We start from the raw sequence: 16,265 nt of genomic DNA, 5'->3' as shown, positions 1-16,265 counted from the left end.
AATCCTGTATGATGGAAAAATTGCGTCAAACAAAGGCATAGTTAAACTTTTTGAAAAGTGAAGTTATATCAGGTATCCATAGTTAGCATATTAGCTCCAGTAGGTGTTGTAGAAGCAGGCAGTACTGGTGCTAAAGCTAAGAAATGTAGCCTGCACAGAAAAATCTGTAGTGTTGCTTTTTCAGTGTTAATAATTTTGAGTTAGTGGGTGTTGATTTTGGAGTTGTTTTAACACTTTAACACAAGCGAGTTACATGTTAACACCTGAGTTAGATTCACTTCAGTTGGAGTTGATTTTCAGATTTTGTGACTTGTATGTTCGGCTAAAGACAGAATGCTCTTTTAATGTATCATAAAACAAAACAATGAATGTTAATTATCACATTAGTGAAAGGAAATAACATGATTTTAGGGTTAAAAAATACACTTTAATGTGTCAAAGTAACACAGTGTATGTTAAATATTAACACTCACACTGAAAGGGAAAAACACGATTTTAGCGTTAAAAATACACTTAAATGTGTCATAAAATAACACGATGTATGTTAAAAATTAACACTCTAATTAACACACGATTTAGAGTTTAAAGTGCACTTATGTGGTGTCATAAAACAACACCAAGGGTGTCAAATATTTAACACTATTAAAGAGTTAAAATATTAACACTTTTCAAAGTGTAATTTTAACTCAGAGTCCGTGAGAACTATATAAACTCAGAAAAAGTGTTAAATTTAACACTCTGTGAGTTGAATTAACACTCCCGATTTTGCTGTGTACTGCTGTGGACGGGGCAACAGCAAAATGTAATTTAGCCACTGAAAAAATCAACATCATGTACAGTACTGCTCAAAAGTTTGGGGTCACTTAGAAAATGTCTGTGTTGTTTCCTCCAGTCTATCAAACTTTAATGAATGATATAATGAAACATTTGCAGTAAGAAAAAATAAAATTCACCCTGAGAGGTAAGATAGATACCTTTTACACAATATGGCAGCCATTTATGGATTATTATACTAAATATAACCCCGTGAAAAGTTAACAAATGTAAATTTTGGAAAATTTGACATCCTCCGAGTTGTATTATTAATATTGAAATCTTTTTTATTTGTAAACCTTTTTTTTGTTTTGATATTTGATTTGACTCCACCTAGGTTTTTTTTTTGGTTTGTTTGTTTTGTTTTTTGTGGGTTTTTTTTATTGCTTTTATTTTTCTACTATAATTCTGTTCTTTCGTGTTGATTTTAAGCATAAATGAATATGTACATTCTTTATTTTTGTATGTGAACGAAAGAAAAAAAAACAATAAAGAGAAGTTTGAAAAAAAAAAGAAAATGTCTGTGTTGTTTTCCATGAAAACAAACAAAAGTCACTCAAAATATAGTAAAGACATTGACAAGGGTAGAAATAATCATTTTAACCTGCACAAAGCTCCAACTTCACCTCTAGATACTCAACTAGCCTGAAGAAGGATCATTTATTGCTTCTCAAATCAACACAAAACAGTTTTCAGCTGTGCTAACATAATGCTCAGGTGTTTTAACGATCAATCAGCCTTTCAACACTATAAACATGAATTAACACAATGTGCCACTGGAGCACAGGAGTGATGTTTGCTGACAATATATAATAGATCTTTCATAAGAAAATCAGCCGTTTCCAGCTTTAAAAAAGACACAAAATTACAAAAAAGAGAGACAAAACGACACAAAAAAAGACACAAAATGACCAAAAAAAGACACAAAATTACCAAAAAAGACACAAATTGACCACAAAATGATCAAAAAAAGACACAAAACGATCAAAAAAAGACACAAAATGATCAAAAAAAGACACAAAATTACCAAAAAAAGACACAAAATTACCAAAAAAAGACACAAAAAGACCACAAAAGACAATAAATGACCAAAAAAGACACAAAATGACCACAAAAAAAGACACAAAATGACTAAAAAAACCCACAAAATTACCAAAAAAGACACAAAATGACAAAAAAAACACAAAATGACCAAAAAAAAGACATTAAATGACCAAAAAGACTAAAACACAGTGGATTTATTTACTGTATAAACTATGTTTATTGGCATTGGCAAACTATGTTTCCAGCTTTAATATTTATTTACCACCTAACCATTGTGTCTGGACTGTATGTCTGTCATTTTAATTTTTAAAAAAATCAGCTTTTCTTTCAAAAATAAGGATATTTCTAAGTGAGTAGAATGTGTATGTTATATTTAGAGTATTTTCACTGTTTAATCTAGCTATCAGACAGCAGATTCTGACGTGGAAGCAACCAGACTCCACTGACAAAACCAGTGATTTTACCTTGCAGGAGACGGGAGATGCTGGTCTCATTGGTTAGTTAGTTTGTGTTACTGGGAATTCTCACTGGGAGTATTTTGATACTATATATACGTATTTTGTTCCTTTTTTTATGTCAGTTACAAAATAAACAGAAAGTGCGGTCACGCTTTATATTAAGGTCCTTGTAATAACCATTAATTAACAAGTAATAAGGCATTGTTCTCACTTTAGATCCCTTTAGCTGCAAAAATCATAGTTAACTGTTAACAAGTGCATAGTTAACGTATAATAGATGAGCAATAAAGTATATTTTAATATCAATAAGCAAACAAAAGATTAATAAAGGCATGGCAAAGACATAATGGGTGGGTTATGGGTGTTTGTAATGCTATTATTAAGAATTATAAGATACTCATGAGGCTTTTATTAATGTTCTTATTATAAATCTCTTATAGCCTGCTATTAGCTGTATTATAATGCCATTATTAACACTTATATAAGCTTATAAACACACAGTAATGTTAATAAGCATCTTGTAAGGACTTACAAGGGCCTTATTACTTGTTAATTAATGGTTATTACAAGGACCTTAATATAAAGCATTACGGAAAGTGCTAATGTGTAAATTATTTAAGATAGATAAGATAAGAAATGTTATAAGTACCAAATATTGTAGCATGAGTTGACGTAGAAGATATAAATACTGACTTATTTTGTGTCTTTTTGTGTCTTTTTTCTGTCATTTTGTGTCTTTTTTAGTCATTTTGTGTCTTTTTTTGGTCATTTTGTGTCTTTTTGTGTCTTTTTTCTGTCATTTTGTGTCTTTTTTAGTCATTTTGTGTCTTTAGGTGTCTTTTTTGTCATTTTGTGTCTTTTTTTGTCATTTTGTGTCTTTTTTTGGTCATTTTGTGTCTTTTTTTAGTCCTTTAGTCCAACATAAAATGTGATTTTGAATCTTTTTTTTACTTTCAAAACACTATCATGCTCAATAAAGAATTTTAAATGTTGCAAATGTGCATTCATTTCAGAGTACACTGAGACATTAAACTGCATCATTTTCAATTAAATTCTGGAGAAGTTGGTGTGTTCTAAAACTTTTGACCAGTAGTGAACACATAATATCATACCGGTTATTGTGTAACTTCACACACACATATATATATATCTACCTACCTCTCACACAGAGTAAGCATCCAGGACGCAGTGAGCCAGAAGAAGAGGATGAAGACGAGCAGTGTGCGCGCCGGGTATTTGTTCATCAGTATCTTCAGGACGAAGCGGAAGGTGAAGTTGATGTTGTTGAGCGAGCCGATGCTCCTGTAGGAGGCGCTCAGCAGCACTTTGCTGTGCAGCAGGATTGCTCTGTGCACCAAGTACAAGCGGAGGAACATCAGCACGGACAACAGCAGCTCCATGTCCATCAGAGGCTCGCCCTGGTGGTCGATGACACACAGCGGAGCCGAGGAAGAGGAGTTTGCATCCAGGCCCACCTCCCAGTAGGTGCCAACAGGATGGATGACACAGACCAGCAGCTCCAGCGTGATCACAAGGACCCTGTGGCTGGTCATAGCGATGCGCCAGTCCACCTGGTTGTGGTCAATCACAAACAGCTGAAAGGTGGAGCAGGAGAGAAGGAAGTTATAAAGTGTTGATGGAAACCTGGGAAATAACACTCACATTATTGGGTTAAAGCAGGGGTCCCCAAACTTTTTTCGGTGGGGGCCACATCAGCTTTTCTTTCTGTGAGTCTATAACAGTAGTTCTCAACCTTTTTGAGTCGCGACCCCCAATTTAATATGCATATTGTCCACGACCCCCGTTCACTGAACAGAATCTCACACGCACAGTTCAGATCACAAAATGACCAAAAAAAGACACAAAATTACAAAAAAAGAGACAAAATGACACCAAAAAAAAGACACAAAATGACCAAAAAAGACACAAATTGACCACTAAATAAAAAAGACACAAAATGACCAAAAAAAGACACAAAATTACCAAAAAAGACACAAATTGACCACAAAATAAAAAAGACACAAAATGATCAAAAAAGACACAAAATTACCAAAAAGACACAAAATGACCAAAAAAAGACACAAAAAGACCACAAAAGACAATAAATGACCAAAAAAGACACAAAATTACCAAAAAAAAGACACAAAATTACCAAAAAAGACACAAATTGACCACAAAAAAAAAGAAAGACACAAAATGATCAAAAAAAAACACAAAATTACCAAAAAAGACACAAAATGACAAAAAAAACCCACCAAATTACCAAAAAAAGGACATTAAATTACCAAAAAGACTAAAACACAGTGGAGACAGAGCTGACTTCCAAAATGATTTGGGGACCCCCAGAAATCATCTCGGGTCAATGTGGTCAATCACAAACAGCTGAAAGGTGGAGCAGGAGAGAAGGAAGTTATAAAGTGTTGATGGAAACCTGGGAAATAACACTCACATTATTGGGTTAATTATTGCAGGGGTCCCCAAACTTTTTTCGGTGGGGGCCACATCAGCTTTTCTTTCTGTGATGGGGGGCCGGGGTCAGTCTATAGCAGTAGTTCTCAACCTTTTTGAGTCGCGACCCCCAATTTAATATGCATGTTGTCCGCGACCCCCGTTCACTGAACAGAATCTCACACGCACAGTTCAGATCACAAAATGACCAAAAAAAGACACAAAATTACAAAAAAACCAGACAAAATGACACAAAAAAAGACACAAAATGATCAAAAAAAGACACAAAAAGACCACAAAAGACAATAAATGACCAAAAAAGACACAAAATGACCACAAAAAAGACACAAAATGACTAAAAAAAAACACAAAATTACCAAAAAAGACACAAAATGACAAAAAAAACACACAAAATGGCCAAAAAAAAGACATTAAATGACCAAAAAGACTAAAACACAGTGGAGACGTGTTGAATGGCACATTAATTTCAAGCCATTCACTGCGTGTTTTCGAAGGGTATTGAATGATACATTGTAGAACTTGTTGGATTAAAAGTTTTTTAACCTCTATATAACCGTGGGGTGATTTTAGAGTCTTGAAACAGCTGAAACAGACCTGCAGTATCCAGACAGCTAGTTACCTGATCAACTTTCCCTCATCCTGCTCCAGAGTTTTTAAAAGTCTACAAAAGCCTGGAGGGGTATAAATGGACGAAAGCTGGATTTGTGTAGGCTATTTCACTCTCAACCAAGTAAAGAATAAATATAAAATGAAATGAACAGCTGAATAAATAGCAGAACTTTAGTACAGTTGATGACCATTTAAATAAATACTAAATACAAATTCAATACATGGCTATATGACACCATTACAAAACATATACTCCGATACCAATAGACATCGACATGTCTGTGTTAGGCCAATATTGCTCAATAAAATCTTTATTTGTACCTTTGTTTGATTATAAAAAGGATCCAGTCCAATATGTTGTTCACTGGATCACACAAAACTTTAGCTAGTATATGCAAACTTGTCTGTGTGCATGTGTTTTGCATCTTAAGCTAAAAAAAATACACAGTTCTCTCCAGTATATCATGTTTATAAGGGTCTCTAATAAGGAAGTGTTTTTTAAGCCTACAAAAATATGAAACCACAGATATTCAACAGAAAACTGGGAGGAAAACTTGTTTTTATCGGTAGTTTATCCCAGTAGTTCTCAACCTTTTTGAGTCGCGACCCCCAATTTAACATGCATGTTGCCTGTGACCCCCGCTCACTGAACAGAATCTCACACGCACAGTTCAGATCACCCAAAAAAGAAACAAAATGACCAAAAAAGACACAAAATGACAAAAAAAAGACACAAAATGACCAAAAAAAGACACAAATTGACCACAAAATTACCAAAATGACCAAAAAAAGACACAAATTGACCACAAAATGACCAAAAAAGACACAAAATTACAAAAAAAGACACAAAATGACCAAAAAAAAGACATTAAATGACCAAAAAGACTAAAACACATGAACACTTTAATACAGTGGAGACAGAGCTGACTTCCCAAATGATTTGGCGATTGGCTGGGTTGAGAATAGCTGGTTTATCCGAGAGAAAATTAGCGTTAATTCCCTCAATATAAAGCTTCACTGTCACTCAGTTTGTTGTAGAAAGTAAAGGACAATAAGCAGATAAACTTTCTCCTCTTTGCTCTACTGATTTGAAGAATATTGATGTTCTTGGCTCGACTATTTTTGTCCCTTCTGACACCCAATATTCAAAGCTACATAAGGCGTGTCAGTCCCCACCCTGAGCCTCCTTATCTGGTCTCCACACTTGCATAGATCCTGCTGGTATCAGACACACATGACTTGCTACAAAACAAACTTTCAGCACTTGTTGTTCTTACAGCACTTTATTGAACACATGTGTGGTGAGTGTGCAAATGAAAGTGGTTTACTCTGTTTAATTTCAAACAAATCCCTGCATGTATATTGAATTCACACACAACGGCAGCGAGCCATGTGGATTGGAAAAGTAGTGCAGCTGCAGCATTGTGCATGCCTGTGTGGGCTACACACACACACACACACACACACAGAGCAAATATAAAACAGATAATCAATGTTGAGGCTACCATCAGTGGACCGAGAGCTCCTTCTAAAACGATTGCCCTCAAGTGTCTCAAACAAAGTATCATTCTAACCGAGATACACTACCGGTCAAAAGTTTTAGAACAGTCCATTTCTCCAGTTTTTTATTGAAATTCAAGCAGTTCAAGTCAAATGAACAGCTTGAAAGGGTACAAAGGTAAGTGGTGAACTGCCAGAGGTAAATAAAAAAAGGTAAGGTTAACAAAAACTAAAAAATAATGTACATTTCAGAATTATACAAGAAGGACTTTTTCAGGGAACAAGAAATGGGTTAACAACTTAACTCTATGGAGTCTTGGGCTATTTTGTCCATTTTTGAATTCTTTTCATGTCTTTGTAAGTCATTTTGTGTCTTTTTGTGTCTTTTTTTGGTCATTTTGTGTCTTTTTGTGTCTTTTTTTGGTCATTTTGTGTCTTTTTTAAGTCATTTTGTGTCTTTTTGTGTCTTTTTTTGGTCATTTTGTGTCTTTTTTAAGTCATTTTGTCTTTTTGTGTCTTTTTTTTGGTCATTTTGTGTCTTTTTTAAGTCATTTTGTGTCTTTTTGTGTCTTTTTTTGGTAATTTTGTGTCTTTTTTAAGTCATTTTGTGTCTTTTTTTGTCATTTTGTGTCTTTTTTTGGTCATTTTGTGTCTTTTTTTAGTCCTTTAGTCCAACATAAAATGTGATTTTGAATCTTTTTTTTACTTTCAAAACACTCATGCTCAATCAAGAATTTTAAATGTTGCAAATGTGCATTCATTTCAGAGTACACTGAGACATTAAACTGCATCATTTTCAATTCATTTCTGGAAAAGTTGGTGTGTTCTAAAACTTTTGACCAGTAGTGTAATTTGAAAGAAACTTTTACTGGTATAAAAATCGATGATTCACAAAACAAGGCCCTGAAGAGCCACAAAGCACACACACACACAGGCTCTCTCACCACATCACAATAAGGGCGTCCAAACTGTCGGGGGAAAAGGCAAACTCACCCTGATGTCCTTATAATGGAAAGCTATGATGAGCATCAGGAGACACCCGGTGGACAGGCTGATGGAACAGTTGATGATCAAGCCGATGTTTGAGCCCTGCAGGAAATGGAGACAAGGGAGATAAGGCACGATGATGTGATTTCTTTCCATTTATATTTGCTGATTATCGACTTTTTATGAAATAGAACCGTTTCTTTTGCCCACTGAGGCAATGACAGGGGTGGAAAGTATCAGAGAACTACAGTATCAAGTGTTAATTATGTCATACGAGGAGAGATTCACATTACCTTTAAAGAAAACGACTGAAATAAAAGATCAGAACAGACTTTGTATCATATGCTCACCACAGGCCACTCTACTTACACTGTAAAAACAAACCTGTTGTTTTTACGGTAAAAAACCAGCAGCTGTGGTTGCCAGAACTTTACCGTAATAAATACGGTGCAACTTTTTGTAATATTACGGTAAAATTGTATTAGCACTGTTGATTTCCCGTTTAAGATTGCCATTTTAATCCATATTTTAGCGTACAAATAAAAAGTTTTTCCATCAAAAGAAATGCTGCCATATAATTGACAAGAAACACTTTATAAATGCCAGATTTTACCATTAAATATTACAGTATATTTCTGTTAGAGATATGGTGTTTAGTACATTTAACAGTGAAAAAAAGTATTTTTTACAAAAAATAAATGCAAAAATGACGGCTTGTATATATATATTAAAGTATATTTTTTGTACGACAAACATGGTGCCAGTGTAGTTTACAGTAGAGTACTGTATTTATTTTTTTTAAATGTAAAAAATACTGTTTTGGCTGATATATACATTTACAGTGTTTCATTGTTACTGAAACTACTTGACGGTCTTTTACTGTCATGTTTTAGCAGTTTTTCACCGTAAAATCTACAGACATTTTTTACAGTGTACATGACACATAGTATGTTATTTAGCCAAAAAAAAGTCAATTGATGTAAAAAAACAAAACAAGAATGGACAAGGGTGCAGTAACACATATACAAAATCAAAAGAAAGGAACAAATATCATTGTTTTATATACATGTATATGTGTTTTTATGTGAAATTTTTAACACATTAAGCACATAGACTGCAGCTTGTGCACTGGATAGAAAAAGAAAGAATAGAAATGCAACAACAGTGAGTTATATCATAGTGAAGGGCTTCTTCCAGGCTCTCTTCAAATAACTAGCTAACTGAAATATTTCATATGTGAATAGCTAATTCAGTCATTATGCATTGACAATGTTAAAAAATTCAATGTCTGCAATGAAAGAAGAATAAAACTCATTCCCCCTTAGATTATTATTATTTCAACATATTCCCTTAAAGATATGCACTAACATGCACCAAACAGTAAGTAAAAGATGCCCATGAAGAGAATTTGAGTGATTTGCTCCTTTTCTCACAATTGGAACAGCTGTTTCCCCCCAGACAGTGTGGACGGACCAACACAGAGAAGCTGCTAAACTGCAAAAAGGACTTGGTTCCCCACAATCGTTGCAAATTCAAAAATTCAAAAAAAGTTGCAAATTTACTAGGTTAAAGTGGCAGATCTACAAGAAAAAAGTCGCAGACATAAGAGATTTAAAGTAGCAAATCTGCGTGGAAAAAAATCACAGATTTATGAGAAAGAAGTGGGAAAAAAACAACTTTTTCTGGTATATTCTCCACTTTAAATCTCTTAAATCTGCAACTTTTTTCTTGTAGATTTGCCATTTTAAATCTCAAAATCGGTGACTTTTTTCGCGCAGATTTACCACTTTATTCTAGTAAGTGTGCAACTTTTTTCTCGACCCCATTTTGATATCCACTGAAGTTACCAAATATAGATCTTCGCCTGATAAAGGGTTAACTCTTAAGTTTATAAATATATTATGCATATGAGTGCACTGTGGATGTGCTGGTAGGCAGACAGAGTCATGCTAGCTGCAACGTTTTTTTGCACAGATTTGCCACTTTAAATCTCTTAAATCTGCGACTTTTTTTCTTGTTGATTTGCCACTTTAATCTAGTAAATTTGCAACTTTTTTCTCAAAATATTACCTGAAGTTACCAAATATAGTTCTGCACCTGATAAAGGGGTTAAATACAGGTCTCTTCAGTTCAGGACAGCTGCTTTTTTCATCTGCACCATGCAGGTGTCTCAGTCAGTTTGCAACATGAGCTGACTTTGGGGCTAATTTTGGCCAAATATCCTCACTAACCTGTAGTGCTGAAACAATGAGATGATGAATCCATTAGTTAGTTGAACAGTTTGTTATGACTTATCGAGCAGAAAATCTTTCTTTTTCAGCTTTTTGCTGCGTTTAACAGTCAACATTCTTGGGTTTCATTAACCATGAATGAGAATGATATAGTTGCAGACCTTCTTGTGCATGATATGGTATACATTTAGAATTCATTACATGCATGATATGAAAAATATACTCTCTAAGTAAGAAAATGTTGTTCTCATTCTCAGCCTGTATTCTCTCCATGGTGATCATCACAATAAAGGTTTTATCAGAGATTTCCTCCCCGTAAAAGATCATTTTGAACATATTGAAATGGAATATCCTGCTATCCTATTGCGTTATAACTGCATAACTGTCATTCATACCTTTCCAAAAGGAGCTTTATGAGAAGTTTACAGTATTTTGGCCTAATGAAAGTGGAATTATTGATTCTCTAATGTACTGTGAAAAAGGGTACATAAAAAGCACTCAATTAGCGTAATGAGAGCGCTTGTAATTAAATACTTTCCATTCCAGCGAACTGACAGCTGGAGACACAGATGAATTAAGAACCAGGCTTCTCAGCAGGTTAAAGAGCACCTTCCCTTCATTCATGCATCTCAGGGCAACTGATGTCAATGGAAATGTTTAACGGGAAGTGCAGTTTATTGCCGTTTTCAGTTAAAAAAGATAATTACAAACTTTCAAACTTGAGGAAACTTGAGCGTGTAGGTGGTATGGTGTGACGTCTGTTGGCAAGGGACGTCGTTTTCCACAGTTTCTCCCGTAGCATCCACTGCATTACGTCCAGGGCTAATTAGAAGACCCCACAAAAGCTCAACATTTCACCACATTCCATAACAGAGAGTTCAACAACATGTTTCTTGCCGAGTTTCTGAAATTGTTTTTGTAATGTTTTCATGTTGGAAACAGTCATTTCAAGCCCGGTGAACCTAACCTGAGTTAACCTTAACACACGTTGTTTCTCATAGTCTTGGATGGACACCACCGTCACCAGGACGGGCCACCCAAGGGATAGTAGAAAAGACTAAAAATAAAACACTGAATCCAGAGCAAAAGGGGATTTGCTTTATGGACTGCAATGAATACATAGTTGCCAAAGAAATACTACATACATCTGACTTACGTTTTCTAATTTGGTTTGTTAGTCAGTGTGGTTTTGTTGGCTTTCATGTAGATTCTTGTGCTTAACTACACATATCCTCTAATAAACTTAAGGAAAAATGACCTACAAGAATATTATACTGCTGCAGTGGGACAGTCATAACAAATGGGCCATTTGTAGGTTTAGTTAATGCCAACAAAAAACTGCACAAGGTGATTTCCCTTTGAAATGATTGATAAGAGCTGCAGGTAGACTGTTACAGGACAGGTGTTGCTGATTTGCTTGTTAACAAAAAGTGTCAGCTCCCTCGGCCTCTAAGACCACATAACAGGTGAGGAGCATATTTCACTGCACCTTGTAAAACTGGTTTTACCTGGTCCAGGTTTTCCCAAATAAAAAGTCAACTTATGACTGTGTCAATCTTCAAGAAGTCCAGTGGGCCAAAACATTATCAAAAAAAAAAAGGGTCAGGGTGTGCAACACTTTTTCCTACTGTTGTATTACAGAAAATGAGGGTGAAAAGCTAAAATGCTGAGGACTTTTTATTTGAACCAAAAATACAACTATATTGAGACGGTCAAAATTAGAACACATTTATGTTGTATAAGTCGGGATTCAGCAATTGACAGGCAAGTAAAATTAATGAGTCATAACTAGCATGCAGGGAAATTGTAGTCCATTATGCATCTGCAATTTAATCTGCCCTTGGCTCTGGGCAACCTTCAAAACAATCAACATGTAAAATCATAACAGGAGAAGGAAGGCATGAAGTAGCTAAACGGAAAGGAAAGTGATGTGCAGAGTCAGAAAGGAACAATAGCAGCAATTAATACATACAAGACCATATCTATCAGGTATGTCACATGACGGTAGCCTGTATGATTGCTGTGACTGTGTAGGATGTATTAGTACATCAAGTGATTAAACAGTATTATATGTCTGAATAGATCAGAAATTGTTAAAGCCGAACTAGGTTTTTGCCACAACATGCATAACTTTTGGACTGTTTTATTATCATACATGTAAATATAGTTCATTAAAGTAATCCCCTGTCCAAACATCAAGGAATATTATTTTAAATACTATTCATCCTCAGTTTATGGACATTGTTTTGGATTGTAAAACTTATCCCAGGAATGTCATCAAATAGTTGCAGAAAAGAGGACACAAGGTCGCATCCAGGACCAAGTACACACTCCAGGCTGTAGCACAGCCAAACTCAAGACCTAGAGGCTCCTAGACTGGCCATGCAAACACTCTAATTATACACTAAATGATGTGGAAAGATAGCCTGAAGTACTCTGAGCAATCTCGCTGTAGGGGAAGAGGTGAAATGTGGAAAAACGTTCCATAAATAGCCCTGTTTTTTCTTGTGCATAACCATGAAAAGGTGAGCTTAAAATATAACTTTGTAGACTGGCATTAGCTTCGATACGCCTACAAGTTAGGCAGCTCGAAAATATTCTGCAGTATACTTAAAATGGCTTTAAAAAATATATGTAAATAATAGTTTAGTGCGCTTATGTCAGGCTTAAGAGAATGTCTTGTTCCTCAGGGGAGGAAGATGTCACAGCTCACACTCATGACTTCACATAAAGCTTGAAGAAGAATGCTGAAAACAGTTATATAAGCTATGGTTAAATCAGCAATGCAGCCTCTCCAAAATAATATGCTTTAACTGTGGTGAAGAACACTTTTCCAGTGCATCAGCATTTCCATGGTACAGAAGCTGATGCCTGTTGTTAGGAATGGACACACAACACCTGTTCTTGGTTCCTATTTGTAAACTGGAATAGTAATGTCGTATTCGTGCCAGCACCGTTAATTTCACGACCATGCTTCTGAACACCGCCCAACTCTCTGAACACTGAAGGTCAGGCCATATTTCCACAGGTTTCTCAAAAGATTGTAGCTAGAATTGTGGGGGCTCTTTGACACTGTAATCAATCACTGACTTCACAGCATGGAGTTGGTCTGATGTTTTTTTGCGGCCTGCATGAGAACTTTTTTCCACATGTGGAGCTGGCGTGTGCTGTAGGAAGTCAGGGGGAGTTAATAATTTGTTGATTGTGTGGCCTGGCATTGTTATCCACTGAGATCTGCATGTTAATGTCATGAGGCTGCGCTACCAAATAGTGTGTCTGGAAATGGACTAACTAATCAGTGGGTCAGGGGGGGTCAAAGCCCAGGTGCAGGTTCTGCTGTTGTGCTGCACGGAGCTGGGCTGCCTGCGAATCAAGGAAGTTATGACAACAAACAGAACCAGTTGTCAAATGGTGGTTTTTCTGCACCAGTTATGACCACTTTAGTGATTAAAATAGGTCACGAATAATAGATAACTTAATAATTAGTTTTTATTTATATTAAAGTCTGAGAAAAACTACTTTGAGCAGCTGTAACTGTGATATAAGGAGTTGAGATGCAGCAGCAGGAGTTGTTACCTTCAATTCCTCTGCATGAGCTGAAAGCAAGACAGTGATTTTGTTTATTATTTGATTATTTGATGATGAGTTCAAGAGCCAACACTTAAAATATCTTGACCAGCCTGCAACACGGAGTGAATCTAGGTAATGTTGTCCAAATGTTGTGACATTGTGGATGTAAGTGCACATGGACGGAATTAAACCCTCTGCAATGCGTGCAAAAGTGCAAAATATCCAATTAGCACAAGTTTTTGTTATGATGTGATAGCAGAAGGCATCATAAAGAGAACCACAGTGGGAGCCCAGACGGGGAACATGCTGTCAGGCTACAGCTTTAAGGTTGGGTGCCAACAAAACCAAAGTGTCACATTTCAAACATTTCCAATCTCACCAATGTCAATGTTGAAGTCTGATATAAACATCTTCAGTGCAGTAAACATGTTAAACCTACCGGTGTGTAGACGATGGGACATATCTCTGCGTGGATTATGGTGAGCAGGATCCCGAGCAGAGCTGTGCCCAGAGCCAATGCGCACAGGCGCTTTTTATCCTCTAATAAAAACTTTCTGTCTCGCAGTCTGTAAAGGTCGTCTCCCTCCATGTGAGCTGTCCGCTTCCCGGGCAGTGACAGCGGCACGGACACTTCAGCCGAGTCCCCGCCGTTCCGCTTGATCAAGCCATCGCAATTCACGCAATCCACCGTGGAGTCGCCGTGCAGGCTGCGGTTCGTCATCTCCATCTCCAGAGCGCACACGAGACGGCCGCCTGTCCCTCTGTCCCTGTCCTCGCTGTCGGTCGCTCCGTCCTCTGCCGGTCCGCTCTCCCCTTTGCTTTCCTCCCGAGCTGGGGAAGGCATAGTCCGATGATGGGCGCACTGTGTACCAGGCCCTTCTCTCGTTTGTCGCTCATCGAAGTAGCGGGTTTAGCAAAACCACTTGGCCTCCAACACACCCTCACCTTAACACTCCTACCAGCCGGCGCTGCGTGGTTACGCGCACTGATGCCATCTGCACACGGCTGTGAGGGATGTACTTCTCTATGCATGCGCTATTATTTTAAGAGTGTGCGTCAGTCTGCCCCAAATGAATTCTTTGTATGTGTGCGATGTGTGTTTATCTCTGTGTGTAGGCTGCTCGTGTTATGGTCACTAAACAAGATGGGAATTTAGACTATTCTTTATATATTTGTATATATGTGATCGGATCAAATGCAATTTGGTGAAGGGGGAAAACCCCTTTAGACAGGATGTTGCACAAATTATGTATTTCATTTATCCAGGAACAAACCACGTGATTACCTGCTTTATTTTTCTAAATACAAAAGTAGATGAAAAAAAAAACGTTTTAAGAAGAAACCCCATGTTAGATGTTTGTATTTATTGGTAACGCACTGTAACAGTGGTGAGCTGCTGTACTATGACATCTTGTGGTGAATATTTTCACCCTTTGACTTGTTGCAGTCTAATCCAAACATTAGTCAAGGTTGACTGTCATTCAGGGTTCTTACACCTTTTCCAAAGGCAAATTAAAGTATTTTTGTTGCTTTTTTAAAAGCTTTTCCAGCACATATTTATATAACTACCATACTGTAGCCAGCAGGGACACTCAAATTGCTTTGCATGGTGGTCACTTTTTATGCTATTTCTATGCTTTTGCACACCATTGGCACTTATTTGCATTCAAAGTACAAGAAATTCCCAGCGTGAATAAGTTTATTTTCAGTGTGAATTGGCCTAAAACAGGCTCCATGGCACATACATTAAGTATCACCATTAAATACAGTACTGAATACATATTATATACATATATATATATATATTATATATTCTACATAATGGTGCCAAATTAAAGGAAAACACATTTTAATATTTCAAAATCACTGTTTTTACAGCTCGCACCCCATGTAACCTACATTGCAAGCCGTTTCAAGGACTTTATTCAAACTCTAAGCACTTTTTAAACCTTGAAAACACCACATTAAACTCCCAAATTCTCCAAGGATCCCCATGTCACTGGCAATGACTCAACTGTCCTGGCCTTCACTCTTTAACCATACAGTTTTAAACATGATTTTTCTTTTTGTTCTCCGACTCTCCTAAAAATAATCTTGTAAACATCCCCAATTTATTATTCATCAAAGGACTTCCCATCCCCATCCCAGCTACTTAATTGTTGTGAATTCTCTATTGGATTATTCGTCATCTTATCCAGCTGTATTCTTATGTTTTTTAATATTTTGAGTTGTAAGTTGACCTTCCATTTCCTCCAAATACTCCACAGGCAAAACTGAAACAAACTCTCCCCTCACCCTCTGTTTACTAGGGGAGGAACTGTTGGGGGAGGAACCACGTCACGACCTTGGGCTAAATGACGCATCCAGCTCACCGGAGTCCTTCCGCTGCAGCATCCTGCTGCTTGGACCGACTCTAATGATCTGAGTGACAGTAAGTAGAGCGTTCGGACTGATAGGTGTTTTCCAGGTCAAGTCAAAATATTTTTATGGCAAAAAATACTTGTGTAAAGTACCAAACTTTGCAATGAAAAGTGTTGATTACAGAAATAAGCAAAAAAACACAACAGAAATGTATATTTTCAGG

The 16,265-nt window shown here is 36.6% G+C and overlaps 1 protein-coding gene across 2 annotated transcripts in view; it reads right to left on the bottom strand.

The window, feature by feature from the left end:
- Window positions 1-14,844, bottom strand: part of kcnn4 (potassium intermediate/small conductance calcium-activated channel, subfamily N, member 4) — a 37,534-nt gene extending 22,690 nt beyond the window's left edge. For both annotated transcript variants that reach the window (XM_059338485.1, XM_059338486.1), the window contains exons 1-3: window positions 14,121-14,844; window positions 7,887-7,982; window positions 3,474-3,910 (exon numbers count right to left, since the gene is read on the bottom strand). In XM_059338485.1, the coding sequence (XP_059194468.1) occupies window positions 3,474-3,910; window positions 7,887-7,982; window positions 14,121-14,525 (938 nt within the window). In that variant the 5' untranslated portion in view covers window positions 14,526-14,844. The remainder of the gene's footprint in view (window positions 1-3,473; window positions 3,911-7,886; window positions 7,983-14,120) is intronic.
- Between the last annotated feature and the right edge of the window lie 1,421 nt (window positions 14,845-16,265).

Source organism: Centropristis striata, chromosome 8 (assembly GCF_030273125.1).
Source record: "Centropristis striata isolate RG_2023a ecotype Rhode Island chromosome 8, C.striata_1.0, whole genome shotgun sequence".
Lineage (NCBI taxonomy): Eukaryota > Metazoa > Chordata > Actinopteri > Perciformes > Serranidae > Centropristis > Centropristis striata.
Note: the sequence above shows the minus strand (reverse complement) of the source record. Positions and strands in the feature narration are given on the sequence as shown.